Genomic DNA, 27,367 nt, shown 5'->3' with positions numbered 1-27,367 from the left:
CACTAGCTAGCAACTTCCGTTCGAACAAGTTACACGACTAATTGCATCTTTCTCGTTAAAGTCAAACCGCTGATTAAAGTCTCAAACCAGTTAGTAGCGGCACCCGTCGACAGCGACGTCCTCCTTCAGTGCTACGTGGAGTCCTCGCCGAAGGCTCTAAACACATGGTACAGAAATAATGGTGAGAAAACACCGGCTTTCATTTCACGTGTACTTGTTTATTCCTTCCGAGCACTGCTTAGTTGCTTCGTAATTATCTATTTTTTTTCAATCATTATTTGAGACAAAGTTTTTCTTTATCTATTATATTTCTCACCGATTTATACATAGGTATATTTGTTGGCACTCTCCAACCTAAAATACAAAGCATTTCGTTTTAACTGAGAATATTATATCTACGTTAACTTTATTCACCGAGATTAAAAACTATAAAAATTTTTAGATAGCTATTTGATAAAAATTCGATAAAAAGTTAGATAGTTCAGCAATTCTCTCTGCGACAATAGCCACGTCAATTTTATTATTCATTCCATTGAATTATTAATTTTACCAAAAAGATAAAAATATGCATTTCTTTTATATTAATAAAAAATGACTATTTTTCTTTTTTCCCGTTCCCTGGAGAAGCTTGAAATGAAAAAGAATTCTGTTTTAGAATATAAATGTATATATTCTCGATATAATTATCTCTGAAGAGAAGATATTTACTTTAGGAGTCAAACTACTTGAGAGCGAGAAACACGATATATCAGAAATAATCATCAACGACTATGCATATCAACTAAATCTCACTGTCAGACGCCTTGACAAATCTGATTTCGGCACTTATACGTGCTCCGCTGAAAACGCTTTCGGAAAAGCGGAAGGGTCCATAAGACTACAAGGTACAGTAACAATTATTAGTACAGATGTAAACAAATTCATTAATTAAATATTATATTATAAATCTCCACATTAAATCTCCTTATCAAATTCTGTCGAAAGTATTTATTTTTATTTCGTCGTCTTGCGATTTTTATAGAATGAAAATATGAGCACACGCATCCTGCGGAAAAACTTAATTTTAAAGAAATATTTCTTTGAAATTAAGATCTCCCTTTTCAGTGCATGAAGAACAGAAAGATTGCATTCCACAATTTATATAACATTTTTTATATTTATGAAACTCTTTAAAACGTTTATGTGACATCTAGCCTCTTAATTGTTAGACAATACCGATAATCGCCTTTGTTACCCGGAACTCGAATTTACAGAGCTGCAGATATCCAAACCAACGACAGCCTCCACAGGAAATACCGAGCTTATCGAAAAGCATATCTGGCGAAAGCAGACGGAGAAGAAAGGAAAGAAATATTCATACGTGCTCGACAAGACGGAGTCGGATTTGACCCTAAAGAATGTGGGCCACACCACGCCGATGTCAAGACGAAATTTGTCCAGCTCATTACCGAATGTCGCGAACAAGTCGAGAATCTCCGCGTTTCCACCGCCAGCACCAGCTCCGGCGCATTCAGCGCCCACACGATTGGACGTCCAGAATGGCGTTAAATCATTACGTGATCCGCAATTATGTTTCATCGTGATCGTCCTGGTAATTTTAATTTATGACTGAAGCGAAGAGCAAGACGTTTCGTGACGAGATCGTTCATTTGCAACGAAATCGGATCATTTGCCATTATTCCGATTGATGAGAGACACACAGAGTGGAATTACGTGTAATCGATATTCAAATCATTTATTTGCCATATTTTCGTTCAGATGTTAGAAAAATGTGATGGAGATATCGAGAGCATCGGTATTTTGCTGTAAATAATAAGACATTTTTATGACAATAAATGTAGTTACGTTTAACAAGTAAACGAAATCACAGAAAAAGGTATCTGAGAAGTAGGTGCAGATCACGCTGTTAAAAACGCACGCTTATAACTACCATCATACAAAATTATACATTCTATACAGCATTTGCTAATATTAATTTTTTTTATCAAATATAAGGCGATAAATTGACGTGCAGCATTCTTTTGTTTCGAAAAAAGATCACCATTTTATACATATTTTCAAATAGTAGACATTATTAAGCGTAAGACTTATAAGAGTCGTTCCGATTGATTCGTGTAATTATCGCGCGGTTAATGGATAAGTGTATACATTGACAGAGTAATTAATGAGGGGTCCATATTAAAAAACCGACTGAATTCGTTGGTCTTTCGAAATTGACTGAATTAAATTTATTCGTCTCTCTAGGAACAGCCGTATTTAACAAGAATTGTGACATGTATATATGTATGACAATAAATGTTGTTTTTACTATCAACCGCGAGCGCGACCTTTCTCTTTCAGGATATCCCGATGCTTTTCTGGCGATAAAAGTAAACGCATAGAAATTTCAATTCAATTATGTACATGCTGATTTGCGTTATCATCGACAAGAGGAAGAAGCCGCATGAGGATGTGCTACCCACATCGTTTGTTTCATCCATCGCTCGCTGTCTCGAGGGCTTAGTTAATTCAATGACTTCAGCGCGAATGGATTTATCACGATGAAGCGTTTGTTAATAATTTATCTTCTTTACACGCTTTTCCAAGCGGCTTTATTGTCACCGTGCGCGAAGGTCTCGTATAAACAAACGAATGATGTTAGTTTTCAATGCACTAAATTAACAACGCTGCCACAATACTTGGACGAAGCGTGGACCAATACGACGACCATTGTGATTTTTGATTCAAATATTCCTAACATACCCGGGTAAGAAAAGAAAAGAAATTGTTCGAAGATTGTAAGAAAAAATGTACTTAATGCATTTGATTTTATCGCGTATTTATGTAGATTTTTCTCCGATATTTATTTTTCGATATATTTTAGAATTTGTTTTCTATCTTTTCTTCATTTATTTTACGACGAATATTCAGCATTTCCTTTTAAAATCTGTATACGCTTGTATATACTTTGGAATATTCGTGTTTATTCTGAATAATTTCGTTTTGAATATTCATTTTTCATCGACTACATTACACGCGCTTTTACGTTGATGCGAATTTCTCGTGTCTGCGACATTTTTAATTTGCGATTTTTTTTTTTACTCTATTCTGCCAAAGACATAGTTTCGCGAGATTCGGAGCGACTCTCATGACCTTAGACCTGCACGAATCGGGCATACAAACGTGCGATGCTCAAGCATTCGTAGGCCTCACAAAGTTGAAGAAACTGATGCTTTGGGGTAATAAACTGACGTACGTGCCGGGAAATTGGTTCGTGAATATGTACTCTCTACAGACTCTGGATCTGTCATTCAACTTCATTCAGGGGATCGACTACATGATCTTTCCAATGCTCGGTAATTTGGAGAACTTTTACTTCGACTATAACCAACTTAACTCTACCGACTACAACATGTTCGCTTATCTGGGTAACCTGAAGAAAGTAAAATTCAGCAAGAATCCCTGGAAATGGGCGTAAGTTAAATTAAGAAATATCGATAAAACAATATAATAAGAAACTAATTGAACTATTTTACTATTAACTTTGATTAATCTAATATGAAATTTTTCTTCTCATTGACTGAGATTTGCAAACTTTAATTATTTTAATCAAAAAAACGCATCATCCTTTTAAATAAAAAAAAGAAAAACGTTCACTATATAAATAATTTTTTGTAAATTTACTGACATATATAACACGTTTTCCTTTCAGATATCGCGCTCGTTTGACATGGCAGTTGGAGAACCAAAAGGTCGAAATACTCGACATGTGGGAGGATTGGAACTGGATGAACACCATGATCAAGGATTGCGTCGAGAGTGGCCGTGGCGAGTTGCCGAGCGACAAAGTGCTCGAGTGCGTCGTGGAGAAGCTGCTCGTGTTCACGTACGAAACCTTCAGCGTGCATGAGAGAAGCAGGGTGGCCAAGTGCAGCAATCAAACCAGTCGATTAGTACGTTGCATAAGACCGAGCAATACCATCGGCAACACCGATTACGAAACGGTACTAAGAATCCTGGAGGATTACTCCACGATTCTGCCCTCGATGCAAAGAGCACTCAGCCCTTTCTCATTGAAATGATAAACGAGCGATATCTCCGTCTTCTTAGGGATTTCTTTCAGGATAAAGATAAATCTTGAGGTACTTTTACCGTAAATTTATTACTGTGTACTCTATAATTGCAAGAACTCTTAATCGCTAGGTAGTAGTATATTATATATCCTTAAAAAATGAATGAATAAAAAGAAAAACGCATAACTATAGGTATACATACTTTAATGAATACCGTTTTATATGTATGTATATTTAAAATCTATATTTAAAAGATATGGAAAGTATTTCTTCTTTATGTTAATAGGATAAGGAAGATTAAGGAAAATAAGATAAGATTGTAAATGCATACAAAAATAATAACTTTATTAAATTAATTTTTCAATTATGCAATATAAATTATGCATGAAGGTATTATGAACTAAACGTAACATATGATTACAAATTTGATAATGTAATACCCTATGCGTGTCTTCCAACTAAAATAATTCTAAGAGAACACAGTTGGTATCTTATTTAAATTAAACATACAAATTAACTTTTGTATTACATGACATAAAGATGTACTAAATAAAATATCTTTTAATAACGTGTAATAAACTTATATATTAAGAATTTTAACTTAGATAAAATGAAATAATTTTTAATAAACTATATAAAGTTACAAAATCTCTTGGTGTATGAAATTTGCAAGTATGAGACTTTTTAAATTATCAAAAATGAATAAATATATTCGGAAATAAATTCATTACATTGTAAATTTTTTAAAATGATAAATTTTAAAATAAATGTTTTAAAATGTGTGTGGCCATCAATGTGACAAAAAGTCATAAATTTTTATTATAAATTATAAGTCATCAAATATACATCACCATTTTACATAAATTTTAATAATTTTTCTTTCAATATGTTTTAAGACACTTTTTGAAAGTGTCATAGTTTAATTGAACTGTTATTTAAAATCAATTTTTGAGAATCAAGAACTTCATTAAATGTTATTATTAAATTAAGTGGCCATATATGTATATATATATCTATATCATAGATAATATTTGTATAGATTAAAATTTCATTAACATTGCAATTTTATAAATTTTAATAATTTAAGATTCAAACTATCTTAGACATTCGAATAAAATTAAATATATCTTGAACACCGATGTTCAAAGATACGCTGTCTCAGAACTGTTGACTTAGAATCAGACGTTGAACTAAAATATCTTCTTCATTGATCACATAACAGCAACATTTGACAGTCATTAAAAGAGTTAAATTAATTTGAATATAAAAGAGTTAAAATACAAATAAAGTAGAATCATCGACTCTTTTATGAAATTGCGTCAGTAGTTTTCGGGTAGGTATATAACAATTAAAAAGTAAAGCCAGAAACAAATGTCAAAGCAATAGGGACTAATCTAATTTTGAACTAATCCTGAATGCCAAACAATCGGCGTACCAATTACAGGGTTAATGTCCATTCCTGATTGAATATAATGCTGTTCGAATAACTGCGGCGCTACAAAAATACGCGCAAAATATCATTAAAACGCGACGCATTGTGTATTGCAAATATTTTTCAAGGCAAACAAAGCACGACCGAGATTTCGCGGTAAACGGTACTTGTCGATTACAATTGAAAATCGAAATTTTGTAAATATTACGCATGTTTTTCGTTGTTGGAGTTGAATTAATCTACATAGGAGCATTTTGTTAAAATCGCCTTTGATTCAACGCGCGCAAATAGAGAATGAAGTAATCAAAAGCTTTTAATATAACACAAGCCAAAATGTTGTACGTACCATTATTCGGGAGCATACCGGTCAAATATTGGTACACTTTAATAGATGCCTCGCTCATGGCTTTATGTTTCGATGCTACTGGTTCCCCTTGAAATTCAAATATTATAAATTCATCCTTACGAACGGTTATCTAAAACATACGAAAGAAAATAAATCATCAAGCATAAATAGAAGGATAAGAAATCGTAAAGTTATTAAAATATTTACTTTGCCAATATATTCAGATGTATCCGGTATTTGTACGCAATCAAAAGTACACGTTGCATCGAATCGCTCCTTGACGAAGCTTTGCAGGGACTTCATCTGTGCTAGGTACACGCTGTTATCGTCGTGTGCTTTTGTGAACGTATTGGAGCGTTTCTTTCGTTCTTTTGAACTCGACTTTTCGGTTTTTTGGACTTTCGAGTTGGTTATCGCCTCACGAATGTATCGTGCTCTTTCCAGGATCTTGGACGCTCCGATAGGTTTCGCCCAACGGATTTCCCAACCCTGCTTCTCAACGATACTATTCGGTTCTAAAACGTAAAATTATTCATACAAATAACTAAACGCGAAAATATAAGCCTGAAATAAAATAAAATTTGTAGGACGAGAGCAACGATTTCTATTTAGCTGAAAAATATTAGTAACATTAATTTAACACGATGTGTATATTAATTTCAAGAACAAATTAAATCAGAAAATAATTGTAATAAGTTTAATTTCACGTGTCATTATAAATGGTAAAAATACGAAACGCTATATTTACAATTAAATCTCTTGACAATCGATTTTCTACGAATTACTAGTCCTTTAAAATTTGGTTGTTTCTCCCGAAATTGTTATATTTATTCTTTCGTATTCCTTAATCATTAATTTTTTTCATTAGTTGGTTTAATTACAACACTCGTATACTCACTTTCCATTATGTCCATTACAATCTTTGCGGCTTCGCGATTCTCATAGTGAACGAAAGCGAAGTGATTGATCTTCTTTAGCTTCAATATAGGCACATTTGTGTGCTTGTAGAGAACGTCTTTCACTTTCTGCTGCGACATATCAATGGAGAGGTTCCTTACAAACAGAGCAGTCACCTATTTTTCATCGTATATGATATTGAGTTAGTATACATATCTTGTTTCATGTCATTGTGTACATGTATAACACACACATACATATACACAGTAATATGAGATGTGATTTCGTTGTGGTAGATTTATTTTATACCAACGGATTCTTTTTACAGAATTTTTTCAGAAATTGCTTCGTTTTTTTAATCAAATACAATTCCTGGAAATTAAACGTGAGAGATATTTATTCTTTTTTTATTATATAAATTGTAAGAGTATCCGAAAAAAAGGTTTTACAGTTGTATAAAATTAATAATTATATACAAAAAATATATCTATATATAGACATATTTCATATAATATATATATATATAATTTTATATACAATTTTATATAATTATGTATAAAACATTTTTTCTGGATATTTAGTTAAAAATTTTCCATTCAGTCAACGTCGACTTCAATTAAAGCGAATAATTTAAATGTGGACATCACTATTCATATTCTATTATATTTTAAAAAATATCTACTTTAGAGAGAGTCACACGATTTTAATAAATTTTTGTCCGAGTATAATAAAATTATTAATAAATCATCAAACGTGAAAAAGCCATTTATTTTTAATTCTTCACGATTCGAGATATATTTGTACAATTATTACACGCAAAACACAATCTGTACAAACACTCCCCAATTTATTTAATCTCTGTTTTGGTAATATTACATATCTAGTAAAATATATTTTTGTAATATTTTTTGTTTTATGTAATCATATATTTTTATATTTTTCTTTGCTTATATCGATTATTTTTTCAAATATCACGTTACGCATGTATTATAAAATTCGGCAAATTAATGGAATATTAATCAAATCATGAAATAAAAGAAGACTTGTGTACATTGAATTATGTTATATAAAACACACTGAACCAAAGGTGTACGTAAATACAATTAAATTTGCATTAAATTAATGAAAAGTGGTTCAACAAATTTCCATGATTTAAATTATAAAACTATTACTAGAATTCCTAGCAAAAATAAATATGTAATTATACGAATGCATCCAGTTATTGTATTAATAAATAAAATTAATTAATTGGACATTATAAGTTAGACGTTGATTAACGATCATTCGATGGGCCGAAATTTTGTTTAGTGCACTGCAAATAAAAGCAGATTTTAATAAAACTGCAATCAAGTTTTACGTTCTTCCAATTTCGAGAGACTGAATAAGTTTACCGTCTCCATGATGTCCTCGTCGATCGGATCTCCCGGTTCCGGATCCGCCCAATCCACCGCGATCTCATGATCCCACAACATCACTTTGCCGGGTATAAGCTTGCGCCTGGCCATCGCGGCTGCCCGATGATCTTTGAATTCGACGAAGATGAAACCACGATTTAGGTTGCGATCGTGAGCATTCGGGTAAACGTAGATGTCCGTGATGCCGTCCAGTATCTTGGTCAGCTCCTCTACGAACTCGGGCTTGGTCTTCGTCTTGGGCACGCCGCCGAAGAAGAGCCGACAGTTGTCCATGGACTTGACCACGCCGATGCGATGACCCGGCCGGATCTCGTGGCCGTCGAGAAGCTCGCACGCCATCCGCGCGATCCGCGGATCCTCGTACAACGCAAACGCGTAGCCGCGCGTCGACCCGGAAAAGTCGAGCATCAGTCGCAGCTCCAGGAGACGACCCACCTGCTCCAGCAACGGCATCAGCTCGTCCTCGTAGCAGTCGCGCGGCAAACGACCCAGGAACACCTCCGCCCCCTTACCTCGTTGCCGGTCGCCTTGCACTATTTCTGGTGCCGTCAACCGTCGCTGGCCGTTTTCCTGTGTGTAAAATAATTTTTGTGCAGTTGGAATGACAGGAAGAAGGAGGTTTAGATGTCTATAAATGTATTAACTCCAGCTATATACAATCTTAGAAACCCCAGTGCAGGTTGCTAAATCGAACTTTTTCTTTTCTTTGAACCTACATATTTCGAAGCTCCTTAATTCTATCGACTTTTGCACATCGTGGACTTGTTCTTTAATCGATTTTCCATTGATTAAAAAAAAAATTAATTGAAATGTATCCATTTTTACGATAGTACGGTAATATGATAGGAGTTTCAGAGATCCGAGTGTGTATATCAAGGATACAAAAAAATCAGTGCGTGGCTGGAGTTGATTATTCAACTCGATTAGGGTAATTAGAAATTAAAACAGAAAGGTGATAACTTTGTTGTGATAAGTGAGTTAAGAGAGAATCGAATTGTTTAATAAATGCACTCGTTAATTCTTCCGATTTGTTTTTTTTACTAGCAAAAGGTGTAATCTAATTGTAAGTGAAATTCATTATTTCATAAGCAGATTAGTAAGACAAGTGTTGCAAAAAGATCCATACAATATTACGCTCCCACAAGTCGCTCTCGCCGACGTTTTCAAATCATTATTTCAATATTTCTCGACTTCTTTTCACAATAATTAAAATGTAAGGTCATGTCTGATGACTAAGGTCGAAAGCAACTGAAAAGTATAAGACAAGAAAGTTACAAGTTAAATTTTTATAAATTACACTGGAAAAGACATTTTCAACCTAAAGTAATTCTGACGTAGAAACGATGATAAATAACGTCAGCTTGTTTTCCGAGAAATTATTATTTCAATATTTTCCAACTTCTCTCTATTTGCGATGGAGAGATTATTCTCCGTCTGATGAGTGTGTGTCTTAATTTTATAGATATTAAAACATAAGTAAACGATATAAAACGTAAATTATAAGGAAACGCACTCCTTATAATCACTCCCGCCGATGTTCTCGAGTCATTATTTTAATTTTTCTTAACGTTGCGGACGCTAAACTCGTTTTCTGTCCGTCGTGTTAGTACCGAAAAATAGGTAAGATAACCGATGATGTCTGTACCTGGACGAGGTCGTAGTGCGTGCGACGCTGCATCTCCAGGAGTCGTATGGTACGCTGGCACTCGTCAGTGAGATCCGTATCGTTGTCACTCATTGTCATCGACATACAATCACGCGAGCTACATGTAGCGAACTGATCACCAGAAGGATCGGAGTTCAACCGTCAACGGAGGCGCGTGGAAGAAGTGGGGTGAGGTGAATTTGGGGCCCGATTCCAAGAAAAGTGCGATGCAATAAGTATGCCCGATTCCAGGAAAATAAGTGCGATACGCCAAATGTTTTTCTCGGTAAAGGCTCGCTGTTTTATTTAGAGTCCTCGAGATCTCGTTATATTCTCCCTTTTAATAGTTCTTTTAGGATTCCATATCTTCCTTCTACCCTCCCCCCTCTCCTTAGACAGCACACAATATTTATAAGACTTATTTTAAATATTTCATAAATACCTTTGTGGTCTTAGATTGCACGGATCATAAATATTTATTGTAAATGTTATAGGGAATGCTATTAAAATACTTATATATCAGGACTTTATAATTTAAATTAAAAATACTTATAGTAAAAATATTTATTTATATTTATGACAAATACATAGAAATATTTTATATAGATTTTATATGAAGCTTTATTGGAAATATTATTGAACTGTAGACCAAATATTTTATATATACGTAAAATTTAATCTATATTTTTTAATATTTCAAATAAAGCTTTTATATAAAAAATATGTATTTCAACAAATACAAATAGTACTAAATATTTTATCATATATATATTCTCTGCTATCTTGATAAGGAAAACTGTTTGAAAATTTTCCTTGAAGAAGTTTCAAAAAAAGCTCTAAGTACTTGCATTTTACAACTCGGTAAGAACCACGTTTTTATAAGAAAAGCTTGAATTGTTAATTACGTTATATGAGTTAAATCTTTTTTTTAATATTAGTATCATTTAAACTTTTCATTTTTGCAATCAATCAAATTAATTGCGTTCTTACAATTGTTATAAAATTCTTTAATATAATTGGTCTTAGTTTCTCACTGGATCTAAATGTATAAATCAATCATATTGAAGAATTTTACAATAGTAAAGCTGCTTTTTCTACTGAACGCAACCTGCAATGTATTGCATCAGAATATTCAAGATTAGACTGTATGAAGAATACGATAGGTAAGTTTATCGCACACACAAAAATTGAAGGAGTAGAACGAATATCGGTAACATCGATTATGTTTTTACGCATGAAGAAAGCTATCGAAATGATGGATGACGATTAGAAAGATATATATATAGATATATATATATAATACTAGAATTTTATACAATAATTCTCTCTTGCTCTACATAGAAACAAAGCAAGAAGGGAGGATTCTTATTGTTAGAAGAGTTCCTGAACGAGAAATAAAACAAAACTCTACCGGATTTATACCCCACTTTATTGTTGGAATATTAAACCGCGCGTTTAACTTTTATTTATCATGCACTCTTCGTGTTTAAAAGTGCTGTAATTAATAAAAATACACTTTTTTATTAAAACAATTATTGTAAGTAGAAATACATATTTGTATTATCTTAACAAATTTACGAGATGTATTTGAGGTCTTTTCCTACAATAACTTTACATTAAATCAAATTTCTTACGGAAGTTTACGTGATATAAACAGTCAAGTTAATAATTAAAAACAAAAATGAAAAATTATTAATTTTATAAGATAATTATTATCAAAAGAAAAACTGTGTTTATAATTTAATTTAACATAATATGTTAAATATATTAATTAAAAAATCGTTTATAATTTTCATTTCTTTTTTATAAGAGAACCAGAAGCAGATGTCAGTAGCTACCAGAAGAATAGTAACTGATGATAAGTGATAAACTTCAGTCGATAACTGATTAAAAATTTAAGTTTATCACTTACCATCAGTTACTATTCTTCTGGTAGCTACCGACATTTACTCCTGGTTCTTTTGGTTCGTAATAAATTTATTACTCCGACGGAAGAAATTTTTTATAAATTTATAAAATGTAGAAAATTTTGTATTGCGAAGCATTCTTCGTAACAAAGACAATTACTTTTAAATATAATAAGAAATTATATATTTATGATGCATATATTTTCTTACAACATACTTATCTTTGACCACATGCATACTAATGTGTGTGAGTAATCATTTCATGGAATATAAACTACTTGATAGAGATAGAGGAAAAAATTGAAAAAGATTAAAGCTATTAGCATTTAACGTTACAAATATATTTAATAAATTTTTTAAATACACAATTTATATAACGCACGTATAAGAAATATCTGCAAAGTGCAATTATTTACATATTTACAAATTAATAATCTCAAGAAGGTAATAATATAGAAAGAATTTCTTCTTTACTATAAAATTATACAGTATCCATATCTTTATCCATATCGTCTGTATATTTGATATCTTCGTCCATATTGTAGAGCGACTTTTGCGATATATGTGTCCCGTTACTGAGAGACGTGCTGAATTGTTTATAATAATCGACTAATTCATGAATTTTGTCACTGAGGTCCGGGCACGGAATGTCGCTTTCAATTACATGACTCAGCCTATCGATATCATCCGCGCAAATCAAAAATTGTTCTATGAGCTGTAATTCCTCCTTCAATGACGCGTTCAACACAGTCGCCTGAAAGAAACCGTGAAAGTTATGTAATGCTTAAATGCCGCGGCATTTACATATAGCAAAAATAGCAACGATATTTTTTTAATGATTAAAACCATGATACATACTCGTCTCGCTCTCTGCTGGAATTCTTCCAATTTTCCACGTATACTCTCAAACTCCGCTTCTGTGTATTGTGTTTCTTGAAGTTGATCTTCATTCGCCAGAACATTGTCGGGTACACTAACCAATTTTCTCACGATATTCTGATCAGAATAAAATAAGAATTAATGTCATATATACAATTTTCATTTCAAAGCTTTCAACAGATATATCTTATTGTTAGATAGAAAATAGGCATAATATATAATTAATTATAAATTGGATTATCTAGTTTAAAAATAATTACCTCTATATTTTGCAAATGAGGTACAGAAGCTGTACGGTACGCTTTTACAAGTTTCTCCTCATTTGCTTTTAGTATGGCCGAATTATCAGAATCTGAGTTGTATCTTTTTTCCAATGTTTCACACAACTTTCTGCTTCTAGACTGTATCCTTTCCATCACAATATTCTCAACTGTAACAGACCAAAGAGAAAGTAACAAGATTAGCATGAGCAGCTATGCATAATTTTTCATAAATTAGAAATATATAGTTAAACTAATGGCTGTACAAGAATGCTCACAGAAGTATTATAAGTGAACAAAGAATAATCTAAAGTCAGAATTATATCAAAGCCATAAAATTAAGAAAAATTTTAATCTTTTTGTAAGTATAAAACACAATAGAATAATTCAAGGGTTAAGAGCCAGCTATATAATAAATAATTGTTTAATTTAAAACATATAAATAAAAATGATTACAAACGTTTTAACGCCGATCAGGTCATTCTTAATGTTACAGTAAATATATTATAATTGTAAAATTATTGAAATTCTATAAACAATCTATTTTTTTCAATATTCTTCATGTCCTATCTAATGATGGTGCGAGTCAATAAAATAAAATAATCAAATAAATTTACTGTGCCCTTGAATTATTCCATTGTGTTTCAATCTTTTTTTTCCAAGGTAAAATGAAGGTTTGTGTAGTTGACATATCTTGCTTCTTTTCTTTCAGTAAATTTTCTGAGTGTAAGGATTTATACAGCAATTACAGTTGTGTAACGATCCGATGACTCACAAAAGCAGAAAAAAATGAAAAACAAAAATCAAAAGGAATCGTACAAGCATGTTACGGAAACTTAAGAGATTCTAGGAAGGATCGGCGAGATAAAGGACGCGTTCGTCGGGAGGCGACGCTTCTCACCAGCATAGCGTCCTCGCCGATAGACATCGAATACGAAAGCAAGAACGTCCCCCCACGCGAAAAATTCCGTCGAAAGCGTCCCGGTCGCTGGACGAGTGTGACTCTAGTCATGATCGAATGCCACATGAAACCAGAGTACACCCGTCCAGCGGCGACGAGATTTTGACGCGGGAGGCTCGCCTTAACGGTCGGTGTGCCCCCAGTGCCCCCGCCGGAACCCCCTGTCCGTGCAGCGTTCGTTGGAAAGTGCGATCTGCAAAAGCGGTTGCACATATCGAAATTTAAAATGCAGTCGGCGGCTTACTAGTCGCGTAAACGTTACGAGAATGGAAGGAGAACAGCTGCATCTCGTACTCCTCGCGTTTCCGCTTCCGTGACTCGGAAGCGGCGTCGCTCTCCATGACGAGGCAAGACGACCGGCCGGATCAGACGAGATGAGATGAGGAATCCTCCACTTTGAGACCGGCGAAGGTCCTCGATACAAGACAAATGAACATGGCGTCCCTCGTACGATCCGTACGAACGCGTCCTTTGTCCCGTCCCGCCATGTTCTCGCCAATTGACATGTCGCGCGGTGGGGGGTGGGGCACGCTGGCGAGTTCGGGTGGGGACCCAAACCACCCAATCACAGATCAAGGAGAATTCTTTTTTTCGAGGCAGCGCCGCCTCGAACGACGAACGTCTTTCAAACTCTCATTTGCCATGAGTTTCGATCGGTCATGAGAACTGCGTCGATAAATGACTTTGACAGAAATGTGTTTTACCGACGAGGTTTTACTTAGTGTTTTTTTTTAGTTGGAAATAATCTTGGTTAAAATGGCGCGACATATCTTTTAACTTCAAATAATTAGTTTTGTACCGCCCAATAGACGTGTGTAATACCTGGGGCTTTTCTTTTATTTTTTATAAAAAAAATTATACTTCTGTAAAATTAATTGTATACTTAGAGTGTTTCTAAGCCGATATTATATTTATCGTAAATTTTTCGAGCGTGTAATTAGCAGCAAGAATCTCTTTGTCCTGCAAGCATCAATGGGCATCTTGAAAAGTTTTGTCGTATCATAAAAAAACGGATGAATATATTATTAGCCTTAGAATGCAGCACTGAAACTTTTTTCTCACTTTAGCTAATTAACAAACATATACCTAATTCCACTTTATATTTGCAAAGTATGTATTAGTTCAACTAGAAAAAACAAACTTCTGACTATTGACGAATAAATAGATTATCTCAGACATTATTATAAACATTTATTATAAATAATATAAAATATTTATTATAATTGTTGTAGTAAATGCTATGAAAACACTATAATAAAATATTATAATCCAAGTAAAAAATTATTAGAAATATTTATTTATATTTATCATAAATATTACAAAAATATTTAATCTATAAAGCTTTACATGAAATATTTATACAATATTTCGAAAAATGAAAAATAATAAAAATTTGTCATAAGTATTCTGTGTTGTCTGAGGAACTAATACTACGAATTGAGGATTGGCTGGTGTCCACCGTTACTTTTTTTTTTTAATAGAAACAGTTTTTTTCGCAGGGATGACTGATCCGCGCAGTCATTTGGGCTTAGCAAACCCACGAACCCCAGCTCAATAACACGCACACATACATACATATATACATATACAGCTCACACCTATACATGAACATGTTCATTTTATCTCTGAAAAGAATCCAATCAGTTTATCTTGATTCTCAGCCATATATCATCCTTTAGCTGTCGCTAAAGCCTGTTCTATAATGTGCATTTTACTTCCCGTTTCTTGCTTTTTGCTATTTTTTGCATTTTGTCTTTTTACCTCTTATTTCGTTTTTCATTTTCTATCGCCCGAGATAAAAGCAAACGAACTTCGGAAGAAACAAGAAATGCGTGGCAAGAAATATATAATTATCAATAAAACGATAAAGAGGGAAGCAAGCAAGAGGTATTAAGCAAGAAACAGGAAACAAAGAGCACATTGTAGAATAGGCTTAAGAAGGAGACAAATCTAACAAGTACGCGGTTCAAAGAATTTTTTTATCAATTTGTCTCGATACAGATTACATCGTAATATATATATTTGTATTACATGATCGATACCATCTTTTATACCCTTACATAATAATTACGACAGGTTTACTCAGTTGCATCACACGATTCGATAAATATTAATTGGATACAAACGCTTGCCTCTTTCGATGAATTTTTATGCTTCCTATATTTGCAAATTCACTGACACTCGCAGTTTGCGTTGTTATTCGTGCGAGTAACGATAACTGCTTACGAGGGCTCTTCGTTTGTTATCATAAGCACGAAGCGGAAATGCATGGCACCGCGTTCACCTGGCGGACACGAATCTCAAATATTTTTCAACAAAAGCTTAATTAATACTCGGCTAAACACGATTGTCCCTTTTTTAAAATTTCACGTGTTTCCATAAAAATCTCAGAAATACAAGAGAAAAATGCAGGAGAAATGCCGATGAACTTCTCCATATTGTGTTTCTTGACTTTACTTATATTTCTTATACTTGAATCTTGAGTTTCACTTCGACGATTGCAATTTTGACTGTATACATTTAAGAAGTAATTTAAGTTGACATAAATTATAAATAAATTTTAAATTTTTAGATCTAGTTTGCTCAGCAGTAATAAAATGAAAAAAGGTCAATTAAGTAAGAGCATAAAATCAGATCACAATTTAAAACTAGTTTATTAGAAGTTCACAACACTATTACTATAGTTTCTTCCCGACAATTGAGAGAAGAACATTTTGACTTTATTTATTGTTAGTCATCAGTTCCAATAAAAATAACAATGAAATTAATAGTTAAATTAGAACAACTGAAAAAATTACAACATATGTTACCACAAAACAAGTTGGACACAAAAATAAATACAAAATAAAATCAAATTAAAAATATATTGTTGGAAAAGTGAACATTTTTCACAAGTCATATATTTTTTAATCAACAATTAACAACAACAAACATTTAATGAACTAGTTTTAAATTGTGATCTAATTTTATGTTTTCAATTGACCTTTCTACATTTTCTTAAATATTTACTTTCTGTTCTGTATACACTCCTATATAGACTGCATTAGAACTCTCCTTCTTTTTCGACAAATATAATATATCAGATATATACCTATCTCATTTTAATTTCCAAAATTGTACACTATAATTCAACCGCAAAAAACAGAACCATTAATAGACTGATTTTCTTTTTTAAATACGCTGCACGTTGAGATCATGCAGGAAGCAAATTGAAGGTTATCGTGTTAAGCGTTAATTTTATCCGCGTGATACATGGTGTCTCTTCGCGTAAGGATTACGTTAATTACAATTGCTCGTTTGCGGTCGAGTGAATCGCGTCTTGTTAGCGCATTTGCGGTCAAGTATATGTCTATACTTTTCCTCTAACAGCATATTTATTTTCGGTGAAAGGCAGTTCGTAAGAGGAAAGCGATTCTTCGTGACTTCTAGAGAAGTAAAGTCCTAAGCGCGACTTTCGCGAGAAAAAAAAGAACACATAAAGACTGACATTTGGCATTGGTTGTGAAAATAACAAAGAGACAATTCCATATCAGTAATTCCATATGCACAAAATGAGTTTAGTCGATTGACCGCCATGACCGAATGTGCACCTTTTCGTTGCATGACATCACTATTTTTTTTTTGTGGCGGATTAGTCACGCCGTTGATAAGTCATGCTTGTGCAGTTCAGTGACAACGTGTTAATGTAGCCCTGGCCAAAAAGAGAAAGTTTTTCACCGTCACGACGACTCGTGTATATTTAATATAATTGATCGTGCACACATATATTTATATCCAGCACGAGACATTTATAACAATGACATATCTCGTTTTGTCACGATATTCATTCATTTACTCTATTCATAATGTAAATAGAAATCATGAATGAATTAACTATGTCCTCTAGTTTTATATACACCGAGCACTTGATACGCGTAATAACTTTTTATCAAATTATCTTAATTTCGGAAATACATTTGAAGAATGGTGTACTAATCTGGTACAATATTCATCCAGATGATTAATTAAATAGCCGTATCATGTATACGTTTACTTACATCGCTGAAATTAAGATAATTTAATAGAAAGTTACTACGGTTATTAATACACGTATTAAATTCACGATGTAAACAAGGTCTATAATTAAGTATTTATACAAAATGAAAAAAAGAATTATTTTTACGCGATTTTAATTTGCGATAATTTAGAAAAGTTTAGGAAAATATCTATGAATATTAGATATACCAAAAACAGAGTTTGGTAATAACTATTAAATTTTTAGTGAAATAATGTTTGTGTCTTTGAGAGAGAAAGCAATCCTCTTTCTTTTTAAATTACTTTTTAAAAGAAGATTGTTATAATTACCGAGGAGAATAAGAAAATTTAGAAGGAAGATCATTATAATTTAGAAAACATGCGGTTATTTGTATAATTGCAAATCCTCCTCGTCTAATTAATTAACAAGTTCTGGATTTCACAGTAATTACAGCATTACGATCTGCTTGTTAACCGATCTTCAGGCTAATCACTCCTTCTGTGTTGAAATCCCCGCAATGATTCACGTTTCCTCCTTGTACGACTAATAGGATCGCAACGTAGGAGAGGAATGTCAGGTGGAACCTTCGAGAGGGAAAGGACGCGTCCTTCGAGTAACGTTGAAGTGACATCGGTCACTTTACTTAGAAAGCGGGAATAATCGAGCGTTTAACGTCGTCATCGTGTAAAACACGATGAGCGGATGGTTGGGACGGGGAGATCGAGAGGCGGTACATCCATCACGCGCAAATCGGATCCCCATGTGTGTGCGCACGTAAGCGATTGTTGGCATGCCGGTCGCTTGCATATCTATATGCGTCGCAGCGTGCGCCCGCGAGAAACTTTACACCTACTTACATTCATGTTTTCGCAGCCAACTTTGGAATTGGTGAGACCGTAACGGGGAAGATGGGGGGGGGGGGAACTTACCTCGAATCAAGGCGCACGTTAACGTTATAGTCTGAAAGAAATCTGAAACAATCCGTTTTGAAGTCTAGAAAAGCTAGACAGGCTAGACTACGTGAATAGATTTGAATACACTTATGCATCTCAAGTTTTTTTTATCACCAGAATGATTTAGAATTGCTAAACGTCTTGGATTATGAAACGCAATTTTATCCAAGAGCAGTGTGCAAAGAAAGAGATAGGTATTTAAAATATAAGACGTATACAAAGTGAAAGAGATACGGCAGAGAACACGCCTCGATCGATATCGAGAAAATTGGAAAAAGTGTATTTAAACGTCCGTGGATTTTTATGTATAGGCAAACATGCGGAAACAAGTGGAGTACGTGACATCGATAAGAAGTCGATAAAGACGTAATTGCAATCCGGATTCTAGATCTTGTGAAGGATCTATTTGGCTTTATCGCGTATCTAAGATTATGCGTGTCGCGTGTCTACGAAAAGATAAGAGATTACGGTGGTTATGGGATTTTATGAATGTTTTCTCCATCTCTCCGAGTTAATATCTTGGAAATTAAACTTGTACGTTACACTTTATGTAACATAGATCGACAGTGTTTTTTGCACGTGTCTCATCTTCAGGAGAAACTTAAGGTTCGTATTAACCTTTCACAGTGATTCAACGTGACTCCCGCAAAAAAATGTAAAAGTGAAAACGAGATAAAGTCGGACGAGTAAAATTGTTCTCTGTTATAATAAAAATAGTTTGATAATTCCGGAAATCAAATACAAGTAAAATGTTTGATATAAGCCTCCGTGATTGTTGGTGTGTAAATAACTGATATAAATATAATATTTATAAGGCGATAAGATATATAATTCGCAAATTGGAATATACTTTCATTGGAATATACGATGTTCTTGCAGTTAACTTTGTTGTATGTACATTCCATAGGCTCATAAAGGCATTTTTCTTATATTTGTATTTATTGTTGTTTGAAGGGTAGCGTTTTTAAGATGTCATATAGACTGGTATTCAAGATTCTTATATTTGAAAATGTCTAAGTACACTCTTAAAATGTCATAAGTCAATCAGAAGGCTGCATTAACATTTTAAGACGTTAATTAAAGTGACGTCTACAATAAAATTTTAAGGTGTAAAATGTTAAGCCTTACCCAGACAGCACACAATATTTACAAAGTGCTTACAAAATATTTGTAAGTATTTATCAGATTTATTCTTTTAATATTTCATAAATATTTTTATGGTCCTAGACTGTATAGATCATGAACATTTATTACAAGTATTATGAAACACATTTATTGTAAATTTTATAGTAGATATAAATGCTATGAAAATATTTAATGAGACATAATGCAAGTAAAAAAATACTTATTAAAAATATTTATTTATAAAACATCTACATTTTAACAATATTTCGAGTTAATTGATATAGAATATATGCATAAAATATTTATATTTTAAAAATTAATTTTAAAATATTATATTTTTAAAATTTAACATTTCAAAAATTAATATAGTAATCGATATTTATCATAAATATTCTGTGCTGTCTAGATAAGTTGTAAGAAATTGATCAGTCATAGTCGAAAGTGGAAAACAATAGACTGTGAATTGTCGATTTCTTATGGCTTAAGTTTTAATAACGCCTTAAAATTTCATTAGACGCCGCTTCAGATTATCTTAAAGTAACAATAAATTATGAATACCGTCTATAATGATCCACACAAAAATATAAAATGATTAATATTTAAAAAAAGCGCTTCAAAGATTAAATTGAATAAAAGAATAATAATGCCAATGAGACTAATAATGCCAACACAGTCGATCGTGTATAATATAATATATATTGATAGTTACAAACGTTTTGACCCTAAATTTGAGTCATTCTCAATATAAATCGTTTTTCAGAGTCCATATAAAAGTTATATATGTACCTACATCACAAATAATCGGGCGGTTATGATTCACTGTCTTTGAATCATCATCAAGCTATTGTTCCCAAAATTAACAAACCAATTCAATTATCTGTCGCATCGCGGCGTGTCAATATAAAAGTGTTTATTATTTAAAATTCGATGTAAGTATCCATACGAAGTGAAAAAAAAGAGAGTTAAATGAACCTTCACGTGCGAGGTGGACCTTAACGGAAATGTGTGTGCGCGCCCGCACACACGCGCGCCGCGGTAAAAGCAAGTGCGTCTCACATACACACACCACACGTACAGAGGTGCGACGACTGCGCAGCCTGAACGCGCAGTCCCCGTAAAAAGCCGGGGGGCGCGCGATTCCGCCGTCGCTCTTCGGATACCGCGCACCGCGCGTGTTCGCTTCGCTCGTGTTCGGAGCTTCAGTTTGTATTCGGTGTCCAGTTCAGCTCGATTACACCGTGCACAAGAGAGCGAGAGGCCGGGGTACGCACAGCGTGACAGACACACACACCGCCGCGGGTGCGCTTCGAGCTTCGCCGCGATTTCGAGTCGGGCGCGCGTCTCTCTCTCTCTCTCTCTCTCTCTCTCGCGAAATTCTTCCCCCGCGCGCGCGCGAATTATCGTGTCGATCGCGCGATCACTGGATCCGTCGGCGAGGATTTCTCTCTCACCTCCGCGGCATTCGATTCGAGGGGGAGAGTGGTGCGCATTTGGTGTGCCGTTGATTTTGTCAAGTGATTTAAAACGAAGAAGAGAGGAACGGAGACGACTCGCGACGAGGAAAAAAAAAAAAATGCTGCCGCCACGAATACTCGGCCTCCTGGTGCTTCTTCTCGCCGTGCAAGGTGAGTTTCTTTCTCGATTCCGCTCTGTCGACGCCTCCTTGATCCGCGTCGTCCGATCGACGCTCAATGGACGTGCGATATAATAGCAAGGTCGTTGTTAAAATTATATTATACTAAAGAGACTAGAAATAACGTCAGCTTGCCACCCGAGTTTTGTCGTAAAATTGTTGAAAGTTTTTCCGAAACTTCTGATCTTTCTTTTACGTCACACTTGGCTGAATTGTTTTAAAAAGAAAAAATGAGAGCGTTTTTTATTTGTGATCGTTGGAATTGTTATTTTATGATAACGCACTTCTCTAAACAGAGACTTTGGCATTTGAAACGAAATTTATCGGAGTTTCTGATAAGAATTTGTTATCTACTCGTTATCCACCTCGTGTATTTATTGTGTGCGAGGAAAATTGAACGTTTTATTTTCGCGCCGTTTTATGACCGTGTCGCACTATTATTGGAGACAGAATCGCGAATTAAAGATTAGAATTCGACCAATCAGATTTAACTTCAATTTTAGTTTGTTTTGTTTTAATTGGCTGAATTCTAATCCTCAGCTCGCAGTCCACAGTTTTCGATGGTGCGACACAGGCATTATGCTTTATAACAGATGCTATTCTCGTGACATCAAAATCTAACATAAGACCGACTCGTATTTTTATTACTCGCTAAGATTTAAAAGTCAGATAAATAAAGGCTGCGTGATTCCTGTAACGTCAATTAATTAACGTCGATTAATTCAATATCAATTAGGATTAATTCGTATATTTAACGTCCATTAATTTAACACGAATTAATTCGCGTGGACGTTAAACGAGAGAAATAAATGAGGATGGAAATAGTGCGCCGCGATGGTTATTGCATTTATATATTTTTATCGTACTCGCCTATGGGTAAAACTACAACCGTGAGAACGCGCGCGTAAAATAAAACGGAAAACGCGCGTAAGAATTATACAAAATCATTTACGACGGAAACGTATATACGCTGCCGTCATAAATCGTGCGAAATTCTCGCTTGTTGTTCGTGTAACTTCACCGTACCTCTCTTTAAAACGTGTAGCGCGTTAAGAGCATTCCCCGTTGCGAAACTCACCATTTATTATCGCGCCTCAAAGGCATCGCTTCTGTAACGAACACCGCGTTAAAGGCGCGCGTTGCGTTATGATGATAGCGTGGAGTAGATCGCGGTAACAGGTCATCATTACTCCAACATAGCGAGGGAACGTCAATACCGATCTTTCCTCTTGCTCGCGCCTCATTACTCGCCGGCAAAAATCGAGATTGCGCTGGCGTGCGCTGTCGATTCTACCCGAGATCTGCTTTATTTAAAGACCGCACAGAGCAAATTTTACGGTTTCGCCACAATCGGAATAATGATAATTTTCGCCCATCAATTTGGTTGTGATAACCGTGTAAGATGGATAGATCTTTACATAACTACGAGTATTATGCCAATCCTATTCTCGAATCTCACTCGAAGAGACTGAAAATTGATCCAGTCTTGAAAAAAGAGTGCAAATCTTGCTCAAGAGTGATTGATTTTTACTCTTTTCAGGTTGAGATTCACTTCAAAGGAGTGACGTAATTTATACGACGAAACGAGTATTTTTTTTCGAAAAAGCAGGGCACGCGTTATAGAACTGTTCGAAATGAATTCTGATTGAAGTTATATTCATTTTTCTTTAAAAAGATAAAAGCGCAACAGAAACCCAGCGAATAATTAAACAACTTCGATCGAAGTCCATTTTAAATGATTCCATAATACGTCCATAGAAGGATATGAGTCCGAACGTTTGCTTTTCCAATTAATATCTTACACGTTATCGTACTTTCAATCGTACGTTTATCTATATTGGAGTTTTATTTCGTTTTTAATTAATATGTTTAAAAAATATTCTTTTAATAATAATGAAATATAGGAATGTTAGGACCGGTTTGTTTTACGATATATAAATGTTATTTTATCGATCACACGATAATGCAATTGGGATCGAAATTTATGTCTAGAATTTTTTGGTACTTCGGAGCCGAAATGAAAAATCGCATCCTGTAAGTGTTCAGATACGTATCGATGCAGATTTAAAGCGAACGTGGAATAAAAAGGTGCCTTAACATCTTCAGTATGAATGGTTACAAGCAACAATAGCTACCATTGTACGGCTAATCGGCGAGTACGTCGTGATCGCTGCCGCGGAAGAAGCAATTACGAATTAAAAAAAAAGCTTAATTACGCTTCCTGGTGTACCTACGCACCGGAAAACATCGCAGCCGCGTCGGGGCGAGTCGGTCGCGTCACTCGAATTGATCGTCAAGTCGCAGAACAGTATTGATTACGCTAATTCCACTAAACTAACTGAGAAACAGATAAAAAATTACATAGAAAAATTTATATAAAATAATAGAGGAGCAAATCAACAGTTACCTTCTCTTTTTAAGCAGATTTTTGAAAAATTCCTCTTTTGTTTTGGAACAATTAATGTCGTTAATCTTGAACTAACAATAAGTAACGATTGACAGATCGCGTAGAAAAACAATTGTTATTGTTAAAACATTTTTTTATTTGCTGTATATTTTCTTGTAAATAAATCTCATCAAAAAGATCCGGAATCAGGAACGTGATGATATATAATTTAGGAGCTAAATAAGCGTCTTTCTTAAATATGTAATATTCACGTCGGGGGGGCGGCGCGGCGTTTTGCCGATGCCTCTTTTCCGGTCCTACTGTGCGGCGATTACGTAATACGCCATTAAAAATCGAAAGGACGTACTTAAGGGTTCGCAGCGGGCGAGGGGAAGCAAAGATTCCTCACAGTTGTCGTTCAGAAGGGAAATAGTCCGGCAAAAAACCTGGCATTCGCCGCGGAGAATTCCATTGAGACTTCTCCACGTGAGGCACCGCGAAGGAGTGTGTGGCTCATCGGAGAACCGGTGGCGACGGCTGAATGGCCCGAAAATAAGATGAACGAGACCGATCGGTTGGGTGGTGGCGGCGATGAAGTGCCCCGGAGGGAGGGGGGGAGGGGGGGAGAGACCGGCCAGGTGAACGCGTTGTTTCAGGTATAGGAGAGAGGGTCCAAGAAAGCAGATGGTCGAATGCTGAAGCTGCTCCGGCCGTCATGGTCACTCGATAGCGAGAAGTTCGACATTCGCTGTTTTCTGGTAACATGCTCTGCTCTTCGCAAGAATGCTCCTCGCATAGCCACTTTTCTCCACGACGTGCATCCGATGGCTCTGGTCTGTTTTATTCCTTTTTACTTATAATAATAGGCGCGGCTTCCTTTCTTTCTTATACCGGCAGACCGGACCACCGTCGCACAGACCGTCGACTCGTTTTGTGCGTGACTGCGATGAAGAGCCTGTCCGAACTAGTAGACGAATTAGGGATTAGGAAATAACCGGAATAAGTCTTGCTTCGTTATTAATCCTTGAACGTGCCTAGCACGGGGCAACAGGAAAAATAGGTCAGCCGTGACGGATTAGTACTCGTTTTTTGAATTTCATTGTCATTGAAGATGTTTTTATTTTGAAATATTTTTTTCCGAGGAAATGCGAAATATAGGCCCGATTGAATTAATTATGAATTGAGTTAATTGTGTAACAGGACAACTGAATGGCGATAATAAAATATTTAATTTATAGTACTGTCAAATTAAAGTAAAATTACAGTGATTATGGTTATCTATTTATTAAATTGAACACACAAAACTAAAATTATAATATTTTCGAGTATCTCTAATTGCTCGTTATAAGGGATAGTTAATTAATTTAATTTAAAAGAACGCGCATTATCACAATACAATATTATCCCAATTACTCCAATTAGGCAAAATTAACCGGATCTATTTTTACAGCCCATAGTATATAATCATATGTACTTATAAATCATTTAAAGGAAGTAAAGATAATTTTTTTATGAAATCTTCGAGAATTTTATAGACTGATTAGAAATCGATGCTTCGTATGACAGAAGCTCTAACACAGGACCGTATTATGTTACTGTGGCGCCAAGAGCGTGATAAGATCTGAGTTCAATGCACGGGTGATACGGAACTGATAATAAACGGAAGAAAAAGAGCGACGATAAAGCGTCGCGACGTGGTCATGTCATCAAGGTTTGTTTCGAATTTGAATTGGTGATTCGATAGCGATGACAGACGAGAGACAACGCACTTGGCAGTGCGATAATTTGGGTGCAGTCGGTCCTGATGACGGACATTATTGCCCGCGAATTATGCTCGTGGTTGCATTCCGTTGCAGTCATGCAGCTCTGCGAAATTTAGTCGCTCGTCCGGTTTATCATTACGTGCGACCTACATTAGTTCGTGGAACAAAGGCCAAACTAGGCCAAACTGGCGACACGTTCGGCCGTCAGGCTGACAAATTGAAAATATTCACGAAATATAATAAATCAAATTTTGTTTCATTTTATTTTATATTGGAAAAGAGGCAATTTTATTTTTCGCTCAATTTCCGATGATTAAAGAAGTAGAGATATATATAGGGTGTAGTTTAACGTATTATACTAATTATATAGGTACCTATAATTAGTACGCTTATAATTAGTATTAATGTATTATATAATTAATAGTTTTTAAGGTACACCCTGCATAACAATTTGTTTTAATTTTATTTTGCTTGGACTTCAATGCTTAAAAAAATTAAATTGGAAAAAAATTGGAATCTAACTCCAAGTCTAACGTTTCAGAAAGTACATAAATCTAATTCGTAAATCATTATTCATTTATGCGTGTCGAAGGTTGCGGGTAATAACGGTTCTCCCTTTCGCAATGAGGCTTGTTTTTTGAAATGCCGAACTGCGAGGAAAAGAGGAAAAGCCGGTTGCACAAGATAAAACATGCGTATGATACGCGAACATGCGTCGTGTATCGAACAGTTGTGCAACCAGAAAACTGCAAGGATCCTCGTCGTTTCTTCTTGAATTGTTCGTTACTCTTCTTCCGCCCATTCATGGAGAAATTTAAGGGTCAATATAAGTGAAGCTCCACCAATAGCAACGACGAGGCAATGATACGACTAAGGCTGGTATTCATGGTCGGTTCTTATCCCAAAACTGTCTTAACAATGTCTTGAGACACTAATGTGGCCCTCTGATTGGTTGTTGACACCCCGAGACTGAACTTCAGATGGTCTTGCATATGTAAGAATTGACTATGAATACCAGCCTAAGTTTTGTGTAGCTTGTCGACGCCTATGTGAGAAAATTTGTCGAACAGCGTGACTCCATTCCTGGCACACATTGTCATCAATTTATCGTTTCATTCTACATGTATCTATGTATATGTATGTACAATCTTGTTAGCTGTCTTCCGATAGCGTATTGAGAAAGCGTGTATCTTTCAGAATCTTCTCGCGATGCATTATTTTTACATCATGGCGATAAAATTTTAATAACATATTTCTTGAAATCCTTGGCATTTATACCGACAGTTTGATTTAACTGAACTACTAGCTTGTGAGCGAAGCTTTTAGGAATGTAGATAGACTTTTAGCGGTCATTTTCGTTTGCATAATACGTATATATTTGAAAAACTCTCTATTTTAAGATACGTATGGTGATAAAACTCCCTATATTTTTATCTAATTATTAGCGAAATAATTATTAGATGTAATAATTCATACTTCACGCTTGACTCACACACTCAGCACGTTACAATTATCTATAAATATTTGCAGCCTTTTCCGATGGGCGCGCCTCTCGCGCGTGCTTTTCTTCACGAGAATGCACGTGTCGACGTCGAGTACGAATATATCAAAGATTACGTCATACGCACGCGAGTTTAGCGGGTTTAGCTCGTTAATTAAGTAATTGAGCTTGATAGGTCCGAGGGGAAGGGGGGGGGG

General features: G+C 34.9%; 5 protein-coding genes across 5 annotated transcripts in view; 3 read left to right on the top strand and 2 right to left on the bottom strand.

The window, feature by feature from the left end:
• LOC108781756 (lachesin) overlaps nt 1-2,248 on the top strand; it is a 38,293-nt gene extending 36,045 nt beyond the window's left edge. Inside the window, exons 7-9 of the mRNA XM_018549831.1 lie at nt 62-181; nt 714-884; nt 1,254-2,248. Coding sequence (XP_018405333.1) covers nt 62-181; nt 714-884; nt 1,254-1,612 — 650 coding nt within the window. The 3' untranslated portion in view covers nt 1,613-2,248. The remainder of the gene's footprint in view (nt 1-61; nt 182-713; nt 885-1,253) is intronic.
• Nucleotides 2,249-2,522: 274 nt separating this feature from the next.
• On the top strand, nt 2,523-4,228 carry LOC108781758 (leucine-rich repeat transmembrane neuronal protein 2). The gene is made up of 3 exons (XM_018549834.1): nt 2,523-2,746; nt 3,097-3,453; nt 3,692-4,228. The coding sequence occupies exons 1-3, from the start codon at nt 2,541-2,543 to the stop codon at nt 4,059-4,061; spliced, it is 933 nt and encodes a 310-aa protein (XP_018405336.1). The 5' UTR covers nt 2,523-2,540; the 3' UTR covers nt 4,062-4,228.
• Nucleotides 4,229-5,388: 1,160 nt separating this feature from the next.
• Nucleotides 5,389-9,880, bottom strand: LOC108781757 (probable RNA-binding protein 46). The gene is made up of 6 exons (XM_018549833.1): nt 9,788-9,880; nt 8,119-8,712; nt 6,729-6,903; nt 6,038-6,345; nt 5,831-5,960; nt 5,389-5,547 (listed from the first exon to the last, which is right to left on the bottom strand). Exons 1-6 carry the CDS (start codon nt 9,878-9,880, stop codon nt 5,447-5,449), a joined length of 1,401 nt encoding a protein of 466 aa, XP_018405335.1. The 3' UTR covers nt 5,389-5,446.
• A 2,264-nt stretch (nt 9,881-12,144) lies between these two features.
• On the bottom strand, nt 12,145-14,273 carry LOC108781759 (protein MIS12 homolog). The gene is made up of 4 exons (XM_018549835.1): nt 14,039-14,273; nt 12,834-13,003; nt 12,553-12,690; nt 12,145-12,448 (listed from the first exon to the last, which is right to left on the bottom strand). The coding sequence occupies exons 1-4, from the start codon at nt 14,133-14,135 to the stop codon at nt 12,176-12,178; spliced, it is 678 nt and encodes a 225-aa protein (XP_018405337.1). The 5' UTR covers nt 14,136-14,273; the 3' UTR covers nt 12,145-12,175.
• Nucleotides 14,274-21,060: 6,787 nt separating this feature from the next.
• Nucleotides 21,061-27,367, top strand: part of LOC108781755 (neurotrimin) — a 67,837-nt gene continuing 61,530 nt past the window's right edge. Inside the window, exon 1 of the mRNA XM_018549830.1 lies at nt 21,061-21,512. Coding sequence (XP_018405332.1) covers nt 21,461-21,512 — 52 coding nt within the window. The 5' untranslated portion in view covers nt 21,061-21,460. The remainder of the gene's footprint in view (nt 21,513-27,367) is intronic.

Source organism: Cyphomyrmex costatus, unplaced genomic scaffold (assembly GCF_001594065.2).
Source record: "Cyphomyrmex costatus isolate MS0001 unplaced genomic scaffold, Ccosl1.0 scaffold90, whole genome shotgun sequence".
NCBI classification, from domain to species: domain Eukaryota; kingdom Metazoa; phylum Arthropoda; class Insecta; order Hymenoptera; family Formicidae; genus Cyphomyrmex; species Cyphomyrmex costatus.
The sequence above is the reverse complement of the archived record's forward strand: the minus strand, read 5'-3'. Positions and strand labels throughout refer to the sequence as shown.